The 23,230-nt window shown below is 44.1% G+C and overlaps 1 protein-coding gene across 6 annotated transcripts in view; it reads right to left on the bottom strand.

Moving 5' to 3' along the window:
• IKZF4 (IKAROS family zinc finger 4) overlaps window positions 1–23,230 on the bottom strand; it is a 69,290-nt gene that overhangs the window by 31,000 nt on the left and 15,060 nt on the right. For 3 of the 6 annotated variants that reach the window (XM_028712512.2, XM_028712532.2, XM_028712542.2), the window contains exons 2-3: window positions 13,721–13,775; window positions 2,453–2,557 (exon numbers count right to left, since the gene is read on the bottom strand). In XM_028712512.2, coding sequence (XP_028568345.1) covers window positions 2,453–2,557; window positions 13,721–13,760 — 145 coding nt within the window. In that variant the 5' untranslated portion in view covers window positions 13,761–13,775. Of the gene's footprint in view, window positions 1–2,452; window positions 2,558–7,673; window positions 7,820–9,357; window positions 9,377–13,720; window positions 13,776–23,230 lie in introns of those variants that run through there. The other 3 variants (XM_077924009.1, XM_028712562.2, XM_028712572.2) reach the window with 3 other exon arrangements.

The raw sequence follows: 23,230 nt of genomic DNA, 5'->3' as shown, positions 1-23,230 counted from the left end.
TTGCTCCAGCAAAGGCTGGGAGCAGACTGAGGCTTTTTAAGCCTGTCTCCAGATGACTTCCACTGGGCTCCATCCCCCTCACCTGAAGCTTTCTAAGTGTATATATTGCAACATCACGAATGGAAATCGTTAATTATATAGCTGTTGACTATTATTATTATAACTGACATCAATTACGACTATGGAACACAGTGATGTAAGATTGGAAATGCACCCAAACCATCATGCAGGGAGCCGATTTTAACGAAAATGTATTAACTGGAAGTTGACTGGCACTTTGAGAACTGTATAATTTGGGAATTAATTGTTGCTGTTATAATTTGGCTATTATTGGAAGTACGGTGGTACCTCGGGATGCGAACGGGATCCATTCCGGAGCCCCGTTCGCATCCTGAATAGAACGTAAGACGCAACTGCGCGAGTCGCGTTTTGCTGCTTCCGCGCATGATGTCATTCTGAGCGTCTGCGCATGCATGAATGGCGAAACCCGGAAGTAACATGCTCCATTACTTCTGGGTTGCCACAGAGCACAACCCGAAAGCGTTCAACCTGAAGCACATTCAACCCGAGGTATGACTGTATATTGGAATACTAATAAAAAAAATGTTAAAAAAGAAAAGAAATGGCACCTAGAATTAAGGCGGCAGTTACCATGTTCATTCTTAAAGAGTGTTTGATTTGTGGCATTCCACAGATCATTGGAATAGTTAAGAATGTAGGTCATTGCCCGCATCTCTGCTTTTTCCTCTCTTATCTAGTTGCCACCTATTCATGCTATACAAACTGAAGGTAGCAACTCGAAGGCCTTGCACACACAGCTACGGCTGGCAGCCATGGCAGGAGGCTAGTGCAGAGAATTTACCTGTGCTCCCAGAATATCTCGGCATTAATTGCATTAATAGAAGCCAGGCTGCTTAGGTGAGGCATACACTCCTGTTTATACATCTTGGAGATCCAGCTGCAAGCCGACACCTCTGTGCGCAAATATGAGGTGAAAACCTGCTCGCTGTGGCAGGAGCTGCTTGGGTATATTGATGCTGGTTGAACTTTGATGTTTTTTTCGCTCCCCTGGGGATGAGTGTTTCTTTTTCTCTCTCCCCCACAGCAAACGCAGGGCTGGCTTTTGTTCTGCAACTTTCCTTACAGAAGGAAGGCAGAGTCTGGTTGGGTTGGCAAAACAGGTTATGTAATATTTCTGCTCCACTGGGGCATGAGCTTGCTGGCTGAACCAGCTGTGAAATCAAGACTGATCAGAAGCAACGGTATCAGGCAGCGTCTCCCTTTTAAAGGGGAAGATACTCATTTCCTATTTGTTCAAACCATACACTGGATTCTCCTCCTGTTACACTGAACAAGTGTGATCATGCTTTTCCAGGGGATCAACTAAATTTTAACGCAGCGGATGTGTTAACATGGACATTTGAACGTTCCTTTCTAAATGACTAAAACTGGATTTAATTGTTGGTTTTTATAAGCCAACTGTAATTGGTTTTATAAACCAACTGGACTGTAATATAAACCTCCTGTTATTTCAGATAAAGAATGAAGAGGATGTTATAGCTGTCTGTCCTGCCAACCTAGCAGTTCGAAAGCACGTCAAAGTGCAAGTAGATAAACAGGTACCGCTCCAGCGGGAAGGTAAACGGCGTTTCCGTGCACTGCTCTGGTTCGCCAGAAGCGGCTTAGTCATGCTGGCCACATGACCCGGAAGCTGTACACCAGCTCCCTCGGCCAATAAAGCGAGATGAGCGCCGCAACCCCAGAGTCGGTCACAACTGGACCTAATGGTCAGGCGTCCCTTTACCTTTTATAGCTGTCTAACACAAAGCAGTATTATCAGGTGAGAGACACTAGTCAGAAGTCAAGTCTGAGAACGCTGATCTTTCCCATACATTAACTCTGCAACATGGTGGTCATACTTTTCAGCAAAATTCTCAAAAAAGAAAAAAAGGAAAGCCCAGTTGATAATTTCAGCAGGACATGCTGGTGGTTGCAGAAAATGGCAAATTAGAATGCACCAATGCAAACAAATCTTTTCCCAACACCATCTGAATATAGAGTCCTCTCCCGCATCTCCAACTCTTTGCTCACGTGATCTAGCACCACTGGTGCTTCCCCAGCAACCACAATTTCCAGTCATTCACTCACTATGAGAGGAAATGCCTTCTTTGTCGATAAATGTGTCAGGAACCAAACAGTGACTTTCAAATCTCTCAAACTAAAAATCTGAGCAGGAGAGAATACTAGGCAGAAAGTTCGGATAATCCAAGTCTGCTGTATAAAAGCTGCCTTTTTTCCAGGGCCTCATCCAAAAGGTAAATTCTTCGCTGATGTGATTATCTTTGTGCAGACCTTTTTGGAGGATTTCAAAGGTGGTCTCTGCCTTGATCACAGCTTGGGCCCAACCACCTTTTGGACGTAAACTACAGGAATCAGAAAATGACGTACTTACCACTAAGGGAGCGGCTTGGGGAGGAATGTTGGCTGTTTGGTGTGCTCACAGTAGGGCCCACAATTGTGGAGGTGAACTCCTTTTCCAAAGAGGAATCTCCACTACCTTTGGGGAACAAAAAGAAGCGGAGAGCACAGGTAAGCCTCGTTTCAAGAAACCAATAAATATTTTTCCTGTGCTTAGGACTGAAGATGGGCACAGAGGAAAGGAAACTCTCCTGATGAGTTTGAGTAAAGTCTAGATTTTGCAGCCTACATAATCTGGATGAAAAAAATTCCACTGGTGCTCTGACTGAATGAAAACCTAGCAGGAGGAATCCCAACAAATCCCAACCATGTATATAATAAGTGCCCTGTTCTTGCACCGTATAGTTTATGATGATCAGATGATTATCATTGTAGACCCAGATACAATGAACATCCGACCAGCATTTCAGAAGAGAGATGTCAGATACTGATAGAACCAGCTCTATTACACACATAAAGCAGCCTTCTTGTATTTATAAGACTGAATTCATAAATGTTTTCAGAATGACGATACTGGTTTAACATGTATAACATGCATTGTCAAAATAAGCCTGCAGCCTCTAAGCTACCCGAATGCTTGTAACCAATATATGCAGCAGCACTTGGGAATCATCAAAGAAGTGCAAATATCTCATTACATGGCAATTACAGGATAAAGGGATCCCCATTTAAAATTTGAATCACCTTAAATAAAAGCCAGGATATACGTAGCTTTGTTGTTGTGCAAATAATACGCAATATGAATACAGAAATGTGTCATACAGAAGAGTTTCAACATGAAGTCTCATGGAATAGCTGATATATATATATATATATATATATATATATATATATGAGACTGCGGAATCCAGGCTCAAGATAACAATATTACAGTGAACTGATTACAAATACATTCTTCATGTATGGATTCCTGTGTTGTTTGCTGTTGCTTCCAAGAGGAAGAAAGCATGCACCAAAAGCACATGCTTAGTTCGTTCTCTTTATCTATTTATGGGGAAGAACATGAATCGGTTGCATATAAAGTTCTTATTAACGGTTTATTAGCTACTGTGTACATGGAAGTCATGCAACACTAGGGAGTTCGCAGAATCTTGCATTTTACTTTTTTTTAGAGTCTGACAGCTTGCCCTTTTAGAGAAGTTAACCCAACTAAATGATCCAAATGTGCACTCTTTAGTGTGCAGTTTCCATTTCTTCCATTAATAAGAACCCATCCTCCCTATGCCCACCTCATTCATTATTTTGGAAAGAGTGTGGGTTGTATTCAACAACAGTCATGCTCTAAGTAGGACCAATGGAATTTATGGACATGGCTAAGTTTGGTCCATTCATTTCAACAAGTCTGAGAAGAACTTCATTGGATTCAACCCAATCTTACTTGAGAGAGGAATTCAACTAAGTTTTACTCAGAGTAGACCCACTGCAATTAATGGACTTAACTTAGTCATGTTTATTAATTTCAATGGGTCAATTGCTTGCACTGACACAACAATCTCCTTAGAAGAAGAAGAAGAAGAAGAGTTTGGATTTGATATCCCGCCTTTCACTCCCTTTAAGGAGTCTCAAAGCGGCTAACATTCTCCTTTCCCTTCCTCCCCCACAACAAACACTCTGTGAGGTGAGTGAGGCTGAGAGACTTCAAGGAAGTATGACTGGCCCAAGGTCACCCAGCAGCTGCATGTGGAGGAGCGGAGACGCGAACCCGGTTCCCCAGATTACGAGACTTAGTGCTATGTTATATTCCACCCATTATCCCATTAAAAAAAAATTCATTGTACTGTACACTGTATACTGAAAACACAACCTATCAATAAAAAAACTACTTGTTTAGTGACTTAACATGACTACAGAGGGACAGAATCACTAAACAAGACACATCAGTGCACTTTACACACCCATATTAAATACTTGCACTGGTGTATCTGCCTGCAGCTCCACCAATTTAAAGGAGTTAAGTGTGCTCAATCTAAAGACTCAGTTTAAGATGGGGCATGATCATCTTTATGTTTTATAACGAAGCCAAATGAAGGTATGGGAGGATGTTGCTCCTTTTGGATATAACATTCCTGGCTTGCTATAGGATTGCAGCCTACCTCCTTTTGCATGCATTGGGGGGGGGACCCTCTTAAATAAACTTTGTTCATTTAAACTAAATAAACCAGGATAACTAACTACGCCAAAGTTAACATAAAATGGGAGACCCAATGTTTGTCGCTGACTTGCTAAGGAATCTCCAGCCTGTCGGTGTGTCATTAGGCCCAGTGTAGGTCCCAATTTAGCCCACAAAGCCATTTTCTCCAAACCACACCAACCTTCCTCCATACTTGGTATCTTATGTGGGGCAGAGAAGGGCATGGTTCCAAAGGAATAATCTAGAAACGACTGGGATCTTCAAGGGAACTCTGGACTGTTCTTTTCCAATCAGGGCTTGCTGATCTGGTGGAGTCCCATATTGTCTATTTGTAGCTAATTAGCAGCTAATTAAAGCAAGCCCTTTTGAAGCTGTCCCAGGAGGTCATTAATAACGCCAGGAGGTTGACAGGTAGGCAGAGCTGCCCACCTGTCAAAGTTGGCCCACAGGTGTGCATGCGGGAAGGATTTAGCTTGCCAGCCACGTTCAGTTCCCCACCCCTGTGCTAAACTGCAGTTTAGCAATCCAGGATAATTACAACTTAACCAGTCCATTGTAGAAAGCAGCAGGGAAGCAGAGCAGAAACCATGGAATGCTAATTGACGGTAGCTTGGTAAACAGCATTTATCACTGTTTCTCGCTGAAGGTTTTTGAAGAGACTGGAAGGAATGTCTTGGGCTTAAATCTCACCGATGTGACAAAATCTGTCTCAGTTCTCCTATTTCAGAATGCAGGTGGGGGCTCACAGGAGTCCACGCTCCTCCATACGAGAAAATCCCTGCGCACAGGAAAGAAGCGTTACAGCTGTCAAGACAGGAGGTTACTAGAGTATGCAGAAGTGTAGCCAGGCTGAACAGCAGCAGCTGACAAACCAGGCAAAGCTGGAAATTGGCACTCCTCGCCACTTGATGCCACTGGGGCCTTGTGCAGCAATGATGGCCACTGAATGTCTGCTATCTCCTTCCACACTGCAGCTTAGGACCGTGGGTTGTATCAAACGTAGCGTGAAGTTAAAGAAACTTAGCAATGAACTTGTTCCATTAGTGGGCTAACTTGTGCGAGAGGTTCCAAAAACCGAACAGCTTGGATTTTTAAGTACAATTTGTACACCTGTGCTAGTGCAAGCTCTTGCGCAATCGTTACATCGGCGGACCTGCTACGTGGGTTTACCCCTAATATGCAACACAAACCTAGACAGCATCTTAAAAAGCAGAGACATCACCTTGCCAACAAAGGTCCGTATAGTAAAAGCTATGGTTCTCCCAGTAGTGATGTATGGAAGTGAGAGCTGGACCATAAAGAAGGCTGATTGCTGAAGAATTGATGCTTTCAAATTATGGTGCTGGAGGAGACTCTTGAGAGTCCCGTGGACTGCAAGAAGATCAAACCTCTCCATTCTGAAGGAAATCAGCCCTGAGTGCTCATTGGAAGGACAGATCGTGAAGCTGAGGCTCCAATACTCTGGCCACCTCATGAGAAGAGAAGACTCCCTGGAAAAGACCCTGATGTTGGAAAAGATGGAGGGCACAAGGAGAAGGGGACGACAGAGGATGAGATGGTTGGATAGTGTTCTCGAAACTACCAGCATGAGTTTGACCAAACTTCGAGAGGCAGTGGAAGACAGGAGTGCCTGGCGTGCTCTGGTCCATGGGGTCACGAAGAGTCGGACACGACTAAACGACTAAACAACAACAACAAATGCAACACTGGAAAACAGACCTCTGCTTTCACAAGGAAACTTGCACGAGCGGACTAACAGCTCTGGATACAACCCTTTGACTTAAATACAGACTCAAGCCATTATTTAAACATCAGCCCAGCTCTTCCCTCTAGCCTGGTGAAGGGTTCTGTGGAACCTGAAAGTTTGCTCAGTACAAAGGTATTGTCTCCTAATGTTGTCTTTTTTTCTTATGAGTCAACTTGAGTACTTTTGCTTTTCTATTTATTCGGATGAAAATAAGAACAACTTCCCTGCACTGCATTTAGAGAAGCAGGATCAGTACATAACGACTGCAATGAAAATACTGTAGCAATGCCTGCCCCCTGAACGTCTTTTCTGCAAGGCACTCTCCCCTCACCCCAATTCCTGTTTAGTGCCCCCCTTGTTTGGAAGCACTCTTATCTACTTAGGAAAAAAGCAAGTTCTAAAAGACAGGAAGCATGTCTGGAGACATTCTCATCAGAGAGGCTTTAGTACAGAGACAGGTGATTTTCTTCAGAGTTTGAACGAGCTGCTGTTCTCATGCCCACATAGCTTAGCACATTCCAGGATCTGCCACGATAAAGGAAACAGACTGTTCCGACCAGGTGAAGTCAAATTTAACACAGGCACAGCATGCAATGCTGGTGCCTTGTGATCATTTTATCTTTAAGGAAAAGTTGTTGCTTTCTTCTCCCAGGTGGGCCCCAAGGCCAAGACTTTCTGGATCCTGAAAAAAGGAATTTCACCCTTTCCCTTAACGCTGTCATTCCTCAGGTGGGTAAACAGGAGAGTCTGCGTCATAGTAAGCCTATCTCTGCAAGTGCCTAGAAGCAGCCACACACCCCTCAATATGGATATTAATCGTTTAATTAGAAGTTAGCCGTGATACGGCTAAGCAAAATAGGCACCAGCAGCAAACAGTTCGCAGCGGAGCACATTTAAGCAGCAATGACTCGAACCAAGGATTTCTTCTGCTCCTTGCCAGAACACACAGGGAATTATGGCCCTGACCCCCTCCCTAGGCTTTTACTAAACAGCAAATGGAAAAAGGGGGTGTGGGTCTTTAACAGCCTCGTCCACTGCTTTTATAACACATACATTTATCTTTCCCCTTTGATTGCTCATCCCTAACCGATCGCCTGCAGTTGCATTTCTGATTTCGAACAGACTCTATCCCCCACCCCACCCCGACACAGACGATGAAGGAATTCTAGAGATCAATTTACTTGCATCGAAAGTCAGCCACTTCCTGCACTGTTCTGCATGGCATCAGACACACCCCAAATGGCGCCAAGTGTAAATGAAAACAGAAAAGAGCATGGAGTTATTTCACACGGCCACCCCGCTCCCCATTTAACTTACATTATTCTAGCTTGCTGAAGATACCCTGGAGTGTTATCACAGCCAACTCCTTGGAAACAGCACTGGAATACAGACTGTGTGTGTGTGTGGCTGCATCTCGACAGTAGGGTGAACTCAGCCACTCACCTTCCAGGAAGAAGAGATTCCTGGAAGTGAGAGAAACGGCCGTCATTTTACAGTCAAGCAGCACAGTTAGAGCAGGAATGCATACGGCTGCAGTGTCCCCTTTCGCTGAGATTCTGGCTTGCTCCACTGAACGCTTTATATGCCTTGCCTCTGAAAATAGAGCCATCAGCTACAGGGGGACATCCCTTTAGTGATGGGTTTTTAAAAAAAAAACAACAAAACAACAGCACACATTGCCAGGGCTAGACAGAGCAAGGAAGTCCGTGGAAAAAACATCGCAGTTGTTGCCTAACCCCCATCACTTTGGCAACAGAATGAATGCTTCACAGTTGCTCTGAAAAGATAAGAGCTGCCACCGAAAGAGCCTTTAACACTCCAGAAAGTGGCAGGAGAAACTGTAGAAGTACAATGAAACACTCCACTGCATTCAACAGAAATATATATATTTCTATTAAGGTGTGCTGCACATTGTACACAATTGACTCACTCTTTCACAGTAAAGTAGTCATGTTTCTTTGGCTAACCAGTTTTCTCTTGGCCAAATAGCTAGATCAAAACCATTAGGTACGGGACCAGCGCAAACAGCATACCGGTACTTCATTTAAACGTTACTTGGGTAAATTGAAGAGCCAAAGGAGAGAGAAAAAAATCAACTGAATGTGTGGAGTGGGGAATAAAGAAAATGTTTCCCTGCTCTTTCGAATACCTTGAGGAGATAAAGTAAAATCTTGAGGGAAGGTTTACATCACAAATCTAGTTCATTATTCTTTTTAAAATCCCTACCCTATAGTTTTTCCCCATTCCGTCTTTTCCGCTAAGAGTTTAATCACTTAAACTCTTAGCGGAAAACATGTTTTTTTTGTTTTTGATTAGGAGTATAAATGCAAGCTACTGCTATCTTCTGATTAAAATTATGCACTTAGCTGTTGTATTTCTATCACGCCTACTTAAAAAAATCAGGAGAAAGAAGTGCATGTTACAGGAGCTTTAGCCGACTTCAGCAGAGTTAATTTCCATAATAAAAATAATAGTTCTAAAGGGGGGGGGAGCAAATGTCTAAATTTTAAATTATGCATATGTGTCCTAGCAGGCATCATCTCTGAAGCATTCATCGCCTCCTGCACACAAGTGAGAGAAAAAGCAAATGCCTTCAAGAAGGCGCCTACCACCCATGGCTTTTAATCAAGAATAATGCTAAAGATCTGCTGCTCAATTAGTCAGAGGCACTTTTTAAATAGTTAAAGGCAATTTAACTGATCAATCAACTTGAAGTTGCGTATTTAACCATTTCAGACCAAGCACAGGCCTTTGCTTGAGAAACCGCAATCCTGAGCTCAGTACTACAAACAAACAAACAAACAAACAAACAAACAAACAAACTCATTGGAACCAGGACCTAAGTCTTCAAGTCAGCACTGTAGAGAGTGGGGGGAAAAAAAAAAGCTGAATTCCAGCTTTGAATTTTTCAATGGTCAGACTCTGGGATTTTTCTAGCCTTGTCTACACTATGTATTCACCGCACATCAGTGCTGGTTTCACGGTCCAATGTGTTTCTCACCTGCTAGGTATACACTGCAACATACATCCTCCCTGCTTCTGCCTGATATGATTACACCAACAATAACGGTTGCCATATTTTATCCCAGGCCAATGAGGACAGACTGGTGTGCTTCCATCTCTCTGTCCTGCTGCAGAAGTGTGCTTTAATGGAAATCCTGTGAACCAAACATCAAGGCTATTGTCCACTTTCTACTAGTTGAGGAGGAGCAACTGTCAATGCTCAGGTGCAATCGTGGGCACTCTGACAGTTTTTCAAATAAAAAAGAGAGCATGCACAATTGCAATTCCTAACTTGAAGCTCCATCTCTTTTCCTCGTTTGGAACACACGTACAATAATATTTTCCATGATGGGAATATACAAGAACAGGAGGAGTACACAACTGTGCAATTCTAGCTCAAGTAAGGGGGGGGGGGAGCTGGGGAAAAGGGTAACAAACTAGGAAATGTAACTAGCTTTGTTGTCTTAGAAAAAGCCAACAACATTTGGGAACAGGATGAGACAACAAGTCTAAGAAGGTGATGAGTAGATTCCCTGAGTTAATGCAAGTCATTCCCAGAGTAGACTCATGGGCTTACTTATGGATGGCAATGGGTTTACGCGGATCATTCCCCATTATCTGAAGAAACCGGAGAATATTCTTGGCTTTAAATGAACTGAGAACAGGAGCCCATAACTTTCAGCTGGCCTTGGTCAGCCACAATTTGTGGGTGCTGTCGACCTTTGCTATTGCTCACCCCACTGGGGGGCAGAGCCTCCTTCCTTATTCATGCTGAGCTTTATAAATGTTCTGAAAGCAGTGAGACCTCTTCCTCCTTTCAGAGTGCCTCTCGTCTAGACCTCTTGCCAGATTAAAAGATTACTCCTGCCACTGGAAAGCTGGAAAGCATACTTGTGGACCTACTGATGGCGAAAAGTCTTTTTCAGGTCCTGCAGCATCAGTCTGAAAGGTTGTTGTTAAGTAAAATCCCTAAATATGACTGTCCCCACACCCAGTGGCGTAGCGTGGGGGGTGCAGGGGGGGCCGGCCGCACCGGGCGCAACATCTGGGGTTAGGGCAAATCCACAGGTTAGGGGGCGCAAATCCACGGGTTGGGGGCGCAAATTACTTGACTTGCCCCGGGTGCTGACAACCCACGCTACGCCACTGCCCACACTATAAAGGTTAGGACCATACTCACAACAAGAGGCAGTTAAGCATCTGAAGAGGAATGACCACTTGAATATTGAATATCTCTTGAATATTTCCCCATCAACAGGCAAACTGATCAACATCTCTACCAGCTTCCTTGATTAGCTCTGCTCACCTTGTCAGCAGCCTATTCCCAATCTGCATGTCACACTAATGTCATAAGCATAACCGAGAGCTCAGCAGAAAAGGGAAAAACAGATAAGACTGAAAATGTTTCAGATTATGAAGCTCCTGGACTGTACATTGTAGGGGAAAAGGCTTTCAGAGTCAGCATCTGTGGCTGCAGAGGATATCAGCCATGGCTTGAATGACAATCCTTAGGATCTAATATTGCATATACGCTATCTCTTTATGAATTCATACACAGCAAGAAAACACCTACCACACGTAAGCCCATAGAGTTTCCTTTATTTCTCAGTTTTATTATCATAGGATGTTCTCACAGCCCTCTAGGGTTGTTGTTGTTTTTTTTTTTAAAAAAATGATGACTAAATATGGATTTCTCCAAAACAATTAGTACTTTGCATCTTGTTCCCATAATCAGATCCCCACTAGGTCTCTTTTAACAAACTCCATCCTCCTGGGGTGTATTGTAAATTTGGCCTTAACAGCCTGGATGATTTACCAGCATTAAAGAATGAAAGGCAAAGCAGCATTTCACAAACCAGCCACACAAAATATGCATTTGATTCTGCACAGTTAGACACAGCCTACTGATTACTGCGATTGGTGGCATATAAGTCATTGATTTCCCTCACTCTCAACACTTTTATAGTTGAACAAAGGTTCTTATTTCATCCTTAGCCTCATAACATGCACTTCACCTGATAGTGACTGGTTTTGTTTTTTTTAAAAAGATATGTAACAAATATACAATCTTTAAACTTCAAGGCACTACTGCATATATCTCCTGAAGATTGTTAAATCCAAACAGTGTCTGTTACAAGTACAGTGGTATCTTGGTACTCAAATGGCTTGGCTCCCAAACGCCGCAAAGCCGGAAGTGAGTGTTCTGGTTTGCGAACATTTTTCGGAAGCCAAACATCTGACACAGCTTTCGATTGAGTGCAGGAAGCTCCTGCAGCCAATTAGAAGCTGCACCTTGGTTTTCAAACCGTTTCGGGAGTCAAACGGACTCCTGGAACGGATTAAGTTTGAGAACCAAGGTATCACTGTAGTTACCTAATGAGATTGTCTTGTTCCTTCGCATGTTGCATATTCTAGCCATCATTTCACAATTCTGGCTACCATCAGGTCAGTCTGCTCCTTGTAACTCTGGTAACTGTTGATATACTTATAGCTTCACCAACAACCTTTGTCCAGGACAAAATATGAGCTTGTGTACCTGGCTATGAGCTAGAGGATGACATTTATTGGGTGGGTATACATCCCCATCAAACATACTCCTTCACTTCAATTTAGTGGGGCTTTCAATACAAAGAAGTCAACTCATTATTCCAGTGGCCCACTCTGAACTGTAGTCAGTCAATATGTTTATTTACACCAATGTATTTGTATGCAAGTAGCTTTGATGATCTTTCCCTCATTCATAATTACTTCACGGCTCTGTTTTTTCCTGTTTAATGAGGACTCTATGCTCTGTTCTTCCAAAGAGAAACAGCCAACAAAATAAGATCATTCACTTTTGACTTCTTTTTCTTCAAAACCAGTGTCTGGTTTTATTTTAGTGTCTACCGCAAACAATCCCTCAGAGGCTTTTAAAAAACCGCTTGAGTAAATTATTGAAATCCTATAGGAGTGCTATACAAACAGAACCAACTAATATATTTTCTACCTTCCCTACCTTCCTCTATTAGGCTGTCCTATCCTATGCATAAAGGTAAAGGTAAAGGGACCCCTGACCATTAGGTCCAGTCGTGGCTGACTCTGGGGTTGCGGCGCTCATCTCGCTTTATTGGCCGAGGGAGCCGGCATACAGCACATGTTCCAGCTTGTCAATATCCTTCTTAAATTGTGGTGCCCAGAACTGTACACAGTCCTCCAGGTGCCGTATGACCAAGGCAAAATGGAGTGGGACTATAACTTAGCCCTACTTATCTTCTGAAAGAGAATGTGATCAGGGACAAGATATTTTAAATAAGGTATATTTTAAATAAGGTAGAAGCATCCAACTATGCTTAAGGATTAATTGGAAGAAACTTTTCCAGTTATCTTTCCCAGCTATAAGGTAACCACCATATTAAGTGAAACAATTTTACTATCAATCGCCAAACTCTTTCTGTACTCGTATTTAATGAAACAGTCATCACACAAAAATACTGCCTATGGTCAAGCTAACTGAAACAAGCAGAAACAGACGGAATTTAAAGGGATGCCAAAAGTTCGCTTTTCCTTCAGTATGATACGTAAGGATTTGCTCTAAATTTTTGATGAATCAAATATCCTCAAACTGATTTAATTGCAGTGCGTGTGAGTCTTAACTATGTTGCAAGTCTCAGGTATATTTAACAGCTAAAACACCTGCCGAATTTGGCAGGTGGGCAGATACAGAGCTCTAGCATTTTTCGCAGGCACCGAACAGTAACTTAGTAAGACATGGCCATCCATTTGAGGTTGAGCTGAATTTGGAGGGTTGCTCCAGGCCAACTGCAGCCAGGGAGAAGACTGCATGCCACAAGATCAATGTGCAATGACCTGGCAGGGCATGGCTTCTTGTCTCAAGTTGCACTTTGGAGCACTGCTCTGAGCTGAATATGGGTAAGGAGGGCAGAGGCCATGAATCGCCAGGACACTGTTCAGCTGATCAGAACAGAGGCTGGCTGTTACACTCCCTTAGGTGATGACTCCATCCCCAGTCAGGTCCATGGAGCAACTATCACTGGTAAGAGACTGAAAGGTGGTGGTGGGGAGGCTATTCTCCCCTGTGTCCACCCCTGAGATCTTGAAGCAAGACGAAAATGCTGGAAGTAGCTCCCCAAGGGTGCATCTCTCTAAGAAAGCAGGTCATGTCAGGAAGCTGGGGGGCAGGGAGCCATGTTGCTCCTCAAAACCTGAGGCATGCTGAATATTCCAGTGCCGAACCAAAAGTTTATTGTGACCAAAATGCAGAAGTCCTATTCTGTCTTTTGCACTATGTATTAAAGACAAAACGGCATCTAAAAATAAAAATAAACAAATCGAGATCTGCGAAAAGCAAAATAAGAACATACCGGATATGTAAGAGCGTCCATTGCAGTCCTCTATATCCATCTTTACAACACTCTTCTAAAGAAAAAGAGACAAAGATCTATCAGAATAGCAGATATAAACCAAAGCAGGAACCTTTTGGCGAGATCCTACCCCACCCCCTGGTTTTACATCCTAAAATACAAAATTTAACTAAGCTACTTTTCAGGACTGAGGCCACAATGGCAAAGGGCCATAATTCACTGGCAGAGCATTTGAAATGTATGCAAAAGATCCCAGGTTCAATCTCCAGCCTCCTCAGGAAGGGTGGGAAATCTCCTCTCTGAAGCCCTGGAAAGCAGTCGCCAATCAGTGCTAGTCAATACTGAGTTAGAGTGATCAATGGTCTGACTCAGAGTAAGGCAGTTTCCTATATCGATATAATCGTGGATCATTACCATGGAAGTATTTTAATGAGCTTTTAAAAAATCCAATTTGTCTCTTAACATTTTACTATTTTTTTAAAAAAATCCAGCCTATATCTATAATTATATCAATATTATTTATATAACCAATACGATATCAGATGATAACCTGGGAGTGCAATCTTCCAATTTGTGGCTTGGCACAACAAAAGAAAGAGAAAAGCTACTTTGACACATACGCACCCATTTTACTGGAAATAAAAGGCAGGGCATATATATGTATATGTGTACAGTATATATATATACACACACACCAGCAAACAACTCTCATAAAGTGGGGCCCATGCAGTTAATTTTGGTAGGTTTTTCTGTCCTTGTGTCTGTATTCAGCTGCCCTTTAAAGGAGGAGGCTGTCAAACGGTGTTAGTTCACGAAACAGAAGCTAAACACTGCTTCAAAAGGTTGCAAGGAAGGAGCAGCTGTCAGTCTTACATCTGATGAGGAAAGACCAGATTCAAACTTCATTGGTCTAGAACACAAGTGGCCACAGGCCACTGCTAAATTTGAATCCTTCAGTGGCAAGGTACAGTAACAACTGTCCAATGCAATTCATTTTCAATAAAACAGACTCTCTGCTGTCATCCGCTCTTCTGGGTTCAGTCTGAACTAAAATTGATGCTGGTGTGTAGAAGGTACAGCACACAGGTAATTCTGAGCCCCAAATCCAGAAGTGCAGCTTTTATCAATGAAAAGCAATCGTTCTTTGGAAAATGAGACTGAAAACCGACACATCGCATTACTGAGCAGTCAAGAAACAGGCATTTTCAAAGATCAGACTGGAATAACAGTATATATCTTGGTACTTAGCACCCCACAGAGATAATGAACATATTATGAACATTTTATACATTCAAATGCCTTCCCCCCATTACACTTAATGTTTTTTTTAAAAAATAAAAATAAGTGCAAACAACCACAAGTTTTACCACTTTGAATTCACACTGTAATTGACTACCAGTAAGCTCATAAATGAGAACTCACTGGGAAAAAACAATTAAGAGCAACAATTTCCCGAGATATATTTTGGCTTAAGGATCTAATTTAGGTGCAGTTCGCAGAACACAGGGGAAACAAAGAATTAGTATAAAGAGGAAGGAAGAATGCAAGTTCTCCAGGGAAAAGTCAAGTGATGTACTTACATCTGAATGCGAAGCGAGGACGCTGATGGATCATAGCTTCCAAATACGGAAGACAAAGGCAAAGGAGAACGATACTCAACTGCAGCTAGGTTTAGGTTAATATCAGGAAGTAAATTCCCAAGTATAAAAAGTATATCGCTTACCAAGGGGAGTTTTTAACTCATCCACCCCATCAGTAGCAAATGGTTTAGGCCAATGGTTCTTTGACTTTTTCAAAGCAAGCCTTTCTAACTTGATAAGCAGGTGGGGGTGGAAGGAGGTGTTTATGGTAACCCAAGGTCTCAGGTCTGGGAAGAGGCATATTTTTTTTTAAAAAAAGCAAGCGTGAAAAGTGCAGGACCAAATGGATTAACAGCATACTGTAAAGTTATTAAGGGTAGTACGCTTGAAAGCAAAAAGCTCCAACGTTATTAGAAAGCGTAAGGACACAGAGTCAATCTCTATCTCCATTAATGTACAGACTAAGGACAGAATCAAGCCACTGCTTACTGCATAGTGAATGCTTGAAAAACTCCACATCACGAATGAGAGTCCATGAAGAGGGTGTTAAGCCAAACATATCAACCCAAACTTACAATAAGAGCTCGGCTGCATCCGACCAAAGGCTCATCACACTTCCCAGAGTGCTTATGGGAAGCCCAAAAGCAGGAAAGAAGTGGAACGGTCCTCTCCTGCTGTTGTTTGCCAGAAACTGGTCTTCAGAGGCATGCTGCCTCTCATTCAGGACAAAGGAAGCAGCAATTATGACTAGAGTCTTATCCCTCGTGAATTCGTCTCACTCCTGGTTGAAGTTATCAAAGTTAGCAGCCATCATCACATCTTATGGCAGCAAAATACCATGGTTTAAAGTATGCATGGTCCGAAGAAGTACTTTCTCTTGTCTAATCATATTTCTGGTTGTCCGTAACCCTTGCTTAAGAAGTCACTCAACAAGCTGACTCTCAGTATGGTTGGAGTAGCCACGTAAGAAGTTTAAAAGTGGCCGGTATATAGCAGGTTGGGGAACCCCTTCCTGCAACCTTGGTACTGCCTACAGCCATTTGAGCCTCTGGGTCTCATCCTGCCCATCAGCTGTTCAGTAGGGAGCAGCAGGGAGGAAAATGAGGGCTTGATGCTATGAGAAGTGTGCAATTGCAGCTCTTTTCTCTGCAAGAAGAGCAAAGCAGAGGGGAAATACGAGAACAGCCGGCGTGGTGGGGTAGTGCCATAGACTCATCCTCCTGACAACCGGGTCAATGACACTTACCTTAACAACCTGAAGGCAGGGATTGGGCAGCAGTGGGGTCAAACCTGTACAGCTGCACTTGTAAGAGTGCCAGATTGCTTCCGCTGATGCATCCACATAGTCCTAACCTCATGTTCACCCTGCCCCAACTACGTGCCATTCAGATTTAGTGGATTATGGTATGAGATTCTCTACCATACCCAAATCAGTGCTTATCTGAATCTTATATGGGCAAGTAAGTCCTCCGCTTGCCTTCAATATTTGTTGCGACCTTGGGTTGGTTTTATTAAAGCTGTTGCACTATTTTCTACTGTAATTTTAATTTCTTGTAGCAATTTTTAAAACCACTATGTATTTTATTTTCTTTCTTTTTTTAATGGGAAGGAATATATTATAAATAAATAAATGTGGAAGTCAACCTTTGATCTTCCATCAATAATGAAATGGATGTACAGTGGTGCCTCGCAAGACGAAAAGAATCCGTTCTGCGATTCTCTTCGTCTAGCGGTTTTTTCGTCTTGCGAAGCAACCCCATTAGCGGCTAAGCGGATTAGCGCTATTAGCGGTTTAGCGGCTATTAAAGGCTTAGCGGCAGAGCTGCTAAAAGGCTATTAACGGATTAGCAGCTTAGAAAAAGGGGGGGGGAAGCGGGGGGGAAATGGCAATAGGGAAATTCGTCTTGCGAAGCGCATCGCAAACGGAAAACCCTTTCGTCTAGCAGGTTTTCCGTCTTGCGAGGCATTCGTCTTGCGGGGCACCACTATAGTTGTATGCCTCTCCACATGCTGTGCAACACTGGACAAGCTGGTGCTATGACAAGCTGGTGCTGCAATTTTGTTTTATCGCAAACAAGAAACAAAGCTGCCTCCACAAATCGGTTCTGGACAAAAAAACCCCACCAGGCTGCAATAATTTGACAACACTGTCAACTAGACGCTCCGTAAAAATAGTGTGAACAGAAACTGGCAATTCCAGCTAGTTACGAAGCAGTTTGAGCCATTCCTCTCTTCATTCAGCGGTCCAGTCCCAGGACTTTATGGATCTATAATGGACGTTTGTGCTGTTCTGATCATTCCCATTTTAGACATTTAAGAAATTATGTTCACCGAATGATTCAGCTATTGGTATCTGAGTCCTAGAAACTCACTTCTTGTTTAATTTTGGCATGAAAAGGACACAGGAGCCACATCGATTCTCTTGAGCTAGTTACTCACATATCTTCTAGACAAAACCCCAGTAGGAAAAGGTCCCAGGGAACTGGGTTCTGTGTTGGAATAATGGAAGCATTTGGCCAGGGTGGACTGCATGTGTCACTGAGTCCTGAGCCATGTGGAATCTTCTAACGGAAAAGTAGCTCACACTCAGCTAGAGCGATGTCTAAAGGACACGCAAGTACTAACTGAACACTGGCAACACATCCTCTTTCTTTATTGGAAAACTTATGAATTGCCATGCTGAGTTACAACAAGGATCTGCCCAAAGCTCTGTTCTCTGTGATGTCCATTCCCTCTTAATCCAAGGCACTGGACAAGGATCCTCTGTGAAAACAGGACTAGTGCACATCCACAAAGATTACCTGCCCACAAACTTTATTTTAGTGCATCTCTCTGCACACAGCTGCCAGCCATCTGTATATCTATGACATAAAAGCAAAAAAACAAAAAACAAACCACCGCCCCCAGGAATTTATAAATTTACAAAACCCTTACTTATTCATACAGTGGTACCTCGGGTTACATACGCTTCGGATTACATACTCCGCTAACCCAGAAATACAGTCATATCTCGGGTTGAATGTGTTTCGGGTTTCGCCGCTTGCGCATGCACAGACGCTCAAAATGACATCACATGCATGCACAGAAGTGCCGAAACGTGACCTGCGCACGCGCAGACACGGGTTACGTTTGCTTCTAGATGCGAATGGGGCTCCGGAACGGATCCCGTTCGCATCTAGAGGTACCACTGTAGTACCTCGGGTTAAGAACTTTGCTTCAGGATGAGAACAGAAATTGTTCTCCGGCAGCGCAGCAGCAGCGGGAGGCCCCATTAGCTAAAGTGGTGCTTCAGGTTAAGAACAGTTTCAGGTTAAGAACGGACCTCCGGAATGAATTAAGTACGTAACCAGAGGTACCACTGTATTCTGCCTTTCTTCTATGATAGAACTTGTGATGTACAAGTACAGTATTTCCCATGCAGTTTCCTATCTAGGCACTGACCAGACCCACTTAACTTCAGCAAACAGCATTATATGTCTTCTAGCAGTTACATTTTGAGTCCCCTACATGCAGAGGGAATTCTAAGCACTTAGGACAGAACTCCAATGACTGTAGCACCACAACAGGAGGCTATCACTGACAGAACAAACAGGTCCTTAAATAGAAACCACAGCGAAATGGAACTTTTCTACAATGGGATAGTATGTCGATGAACTCTTTTATGCACATCTAAGGTGAGAAGCAGGACGCGGGTGGCGCTGTGGGTAAAAGCCTCAGCGCCTAGGGCTTGCCGATCGAAAGGTCGGCGGTTCGAATCCCCGCGGCGGGGTGCGCTCCCGCTGCTCAGTCCCAGCGCCTGCCAACCTAGCAGTTCGAAAGCACCCCCAGGTGCAAGTAGATAAATAGGGACCGCTTACTGGCGGGAAGGTAAACAGCGTTTCCGTGTGCTGCGCTGGCTCGCCAGATGCAGCTTGTCACGCTGGCCACGTGACCCGGAAGTGTCTCCGGACAGCGCTGGCCCCCGGCCTCTAGAGTGAAATGGGCGCACAACCCCAGAGTCTGTCAAGACTGGCCCGTACGGGCAGGGGTACCTTTACCTTTTTAAGGTGAGAAGCAATACATACAATGCTTAATGTGTGACTATAGAAACTCCACCATTATAACTACACTTTTAGGCAACCAAGTAGAGAGGCCGAGGCATCTTCTAAAGTCACATATACAAGTATTTTCTAAATGAAAGTCAATACAGTGCTATTTTAAAAGGTCAATTTTGGCTAATGGGCATCCATAGCGTTTTGTGACAATGGATTCCTTGGCTTTATTATGCATTATGTGCTTACTTCAGAAGCCTCCCTCCTGGCAAACACTGAACTACACTCACCTTCCAGGGAAAGCAATTACCCCATTTACATCTTTACCCTGCCTCCTTGGAGTTATGCAACTGCAGAAGTAAACGTGTCATGCAAACATTCCAGAGCAGATGGAAGCCTTGAGAGGGAAAAGCCACCACTCACTGAAGAGAATTCATCCTCAGTTGAAAGCTGCTCAAGGAGACCAGCTGGCTTCCACCGTTTAGCCATCGAGGCCATCTAAACAGAACGGAAGATTCAGTTCTTCTTGGTGCTTTCTCAGGAATGAGTTCAGAAGATAGCTGCTGCAACAGAGCTACAGAGCTCTGGCTACAGTCATAACCACCCTGAACTAGGGTTGCTATACGTCCGGGAATTCCTGGGCATGTCCTCTTTTGGGGGTCCTACATGCCCATCTGGGAGCAATTTTAAATTCTAAAGCAAATGTCCTGGTTTTAAAAAAATAAAATAAAATTGTGTCCGGATTTTTATCTCTTGAAATATGGCAACCCTTGTCTGATCTCAGAAGCGCTGCCCAGTACTTCTAATTTCTGCTTCATCACTGTTCACTGCATCAAACATAACCCATAACCTAAAAAACAGGTTAGGGGTTCTAGATGGGGTGACGTCCCCCGCTGGAGCAATGCCTCTACCTGTAACAGCTCCAGTGTGGTGTAGTGGTTAAGAGCGGTAGTCTCGTAATCTGGTGAACCGGGTTCGCGTCTGCGCTCCTCCACATGCAGCTGCTGGGTGACCTTGGGCCAGTCACACTTCTTTGAAGTCTCTCAGCCCCACTCACCTCACAGAGTGTTTGTTGTGGGGGAGGAAGGGAAAGGAGAATGTGAGCCGCTTTGAGACTCCTTAAAAGGGAGTGAAAGGCGGGATATCAAATCCAAACTCTTCTTCTTCTTCTTCTTCTTCCCTCAATCTGTGAGTCATGTTGCAGAAAAAGTCTACAATATCCTTACACTATCACAGATCCCTCTTCAAGCCTAGAAAGCTACTGCCTTTTAGTAGAAAGGCAAGTAAGGACGTTTATTGTGGAGTGGCACATTTGGGGGAATCAACCTTACTGCCTGGACTTCCCTAAGGCAGCAGACCTCCCACGTCAATATAGGTAGTGTTATGCTACTTTAAGAGGTGAGGAGGAGATCATAAGCATCCACAGGGAACATGAATCGGGGGGCAGATCAAATCAACTCTTTTTTTATTATTATCTATACCCTGTGAGCGTTTGCCAGCCATGTGTTACATGGAACTGGGGAACAGCTTTTGGTGGAAATCAAACATTCAACTCTTTTTTGAGGTCTGTGTCTGTTCACATGCTTTTGTACTAGAACTCAATTGTATAGCACATTATGGCAATATTATAGCTTCCTGGGAGTGAGAAATTCTCACTGTCTTGGAATTCAAGCCGAGATATATGGTGAAGTTTCCAGATTTCAGGTACAGCAAGAGAGAAACAGGGCCAGTGTGCAGAATCCCCTCTAGGCTCGAAGAATTAAGAACATTAGCACATTAAAAGTAGAACACAGTGGCTTCAGAAGCCCTTGAAGTTCCTTTCACTTTTGAAATAAGGGCTTTCCCCCCCAAGTGACAAAACTTAGGGAATAAAACCTTCAGAAGTAGTCCAATTATTTTAAACATGCATCGCCTCCCAACCTCTGCATGATGATGTTTACATGCATCCTTTTGCAATAGTTAAGACAGATCAGCATTTATTTTTTTTTAAGGAAAGCAATAACTGAAAAGCTTCAGTGAAAAGAAACCCAGCTGGACCTTTGCATATCTCCTTTTTGCTCCAGACTGTGTCCGCATCTCGGAAATGAGAAAGTCTTATCAGGTTAATGCAGACCTTTTCCTTAGAGTTATTGTTGCTCCCTACAAGATACTTCCAACTGGGAAATATCAGCCACACTGGGCAAATTTCAGCCTTGCAGGATCTGTTGCGTTTTCTGCTAGAACCCCCCAGGTTCACCAACTGGAGCCAGGTACAGAGAGAAGCACTTATAAGCTACCAGAGATCTGACAGTAGATCCTGATCCACCTTCCGCGAAGTGAACGCAATGCAAGGTATTGCCCCAGGGCTACAAATCACCCAGGCCAGATTTCAACCTTTGAGTCCACAGCTTCCTTGACCAACCACATTCTTTCTGCGGCACTTCTGTGGGGCTCAGGAGCCCAGTTATGTCACCCCTTGCCTGCAGAGGTGGCAGCCTCTCACCCCTTTGTGCAGTGTTCCCTCAGCCTCCTCTTCTCTCCCCTCTCCTTGGGAGTCCTCTGGGCAGCAGCCACAACCGCCCCTGGTCTCTTAGCTTCCCCCACTCTGCCCCAAAGAGAGGTGCCTCCTCACACTGCCCCCCAAGGGCCTGGGAAGAGGATGCCCCCAGCCTTAGTGGCCTAACAGAGACTGGTCAAAGGTGAACATGAGGCCAGCACCTTACCTTGGGAGGCAGCAGGGGCAGCAGTGGGCGCTGTTATGGCGGAAGGGCTCCCCTTCAGCACCGGGCACTCAGCTCCCAGGCAGGCCTTGCACACAGCAAGCACAAGAAAGGCCAGTGCAGCTCCTGCCCACCCGGCCTCCCACTTGTCTGTCTGTGCCCAACAGCAAGGGCTGGTGGACTGGCTGCCTGGGCTCCTTCGCCCACTTGCTTGCTTACTCCGGGGCTGCTTCAGGTCCTGGCAGTCAGCACCCCCTGGCCAGCCCCAGAGGCACCAGGAGCTTGCAGCCAGGGCTGCTGCAACAAACAGCTGTGCAAGCCTTGGGGAGGCAGAAATGTGAGAGGGCATCAGAGGAGGGAGGGAGGGAAGGAAGGAAGGAAAGGGGGGCAGAGGTCAGTGTTGCCTGCAGCACCCCTGACCATCATTCAAGGCACACCAGGGTGTCAGGGCACACTGGCTGAAAACCACTGACCCAGGCTATTGTACCAGTGCAGCAGCTCAGGGTAACCCTGAACTGTATTTTTTTTAAATGTGATACGAAGACACACACAATAGAAGTAGACATGCTATGTGGGCAGAGGGGTTGCATGGCAACAATACAGACAGTCTTATACATCAACAAAGTCCAGGATCTTCTTGCACTGGCACGGCAATATGACAAAAAAAAAAACCCCCACAGCATTTAACTGAAAAATTGCATGCGTCCTGAAGCTCCCACATGAACCTCAGGATACCAAGCAGGAACAGGATACCGACTACCATGCAATGGAGCAAGTGTTGACACAGCAGCAGCTCTTGCGAGTGTCAAACAACAGAGGCGAACATCAATCATGTAAGGAGATGGAATTCAGCAAGCCTGATCAACCTTTTAAGATGCTGCTCTGCATCTAAAAAAAAACCAAACAAGGTCAGAAGGGAAACATTTTCAGGTTTCCCGATATTATCATCACTGAAGCACACAGCGACCTAACATTCCAAACAAATTACTCAGCATTACCTGGAAGACAGATAGGACAGCAAAGCAGTGCACGTTATTAACCTCCAATGAATCTGTTGGGGAGCAACTGTTGTTGGGCAGTGCGGGGACACACTGCTTCTGATATAGTGCTTGTGGGAGTGGGTGGGCCCGTGAGTCTGCATGATGAAAATGTTAACACCAAATTATGGGTCACATTTATTTAAAATAATTTATGCTATGC

The sequence above is a fragment of the Podarcis muralis genome, chromosome 2 (assembly GCF_964188315.1).
Source record: "Podarcis muralis chromosome 2, rPodMur119.hap1.1, whole genome shotgun sequence".
Classification (NCBI taxonomy): Eukaryota; Metazoa; Chordata; class Lepidosauria; order Squamata; family Lacertidae; genus Podarcis; species Podarcis muralis.
The sequence above is the reverse complement of the archived record's forward strand: the minus strand, read 5'-3'. Positions and strand labels throughout refer to the sequence as shown.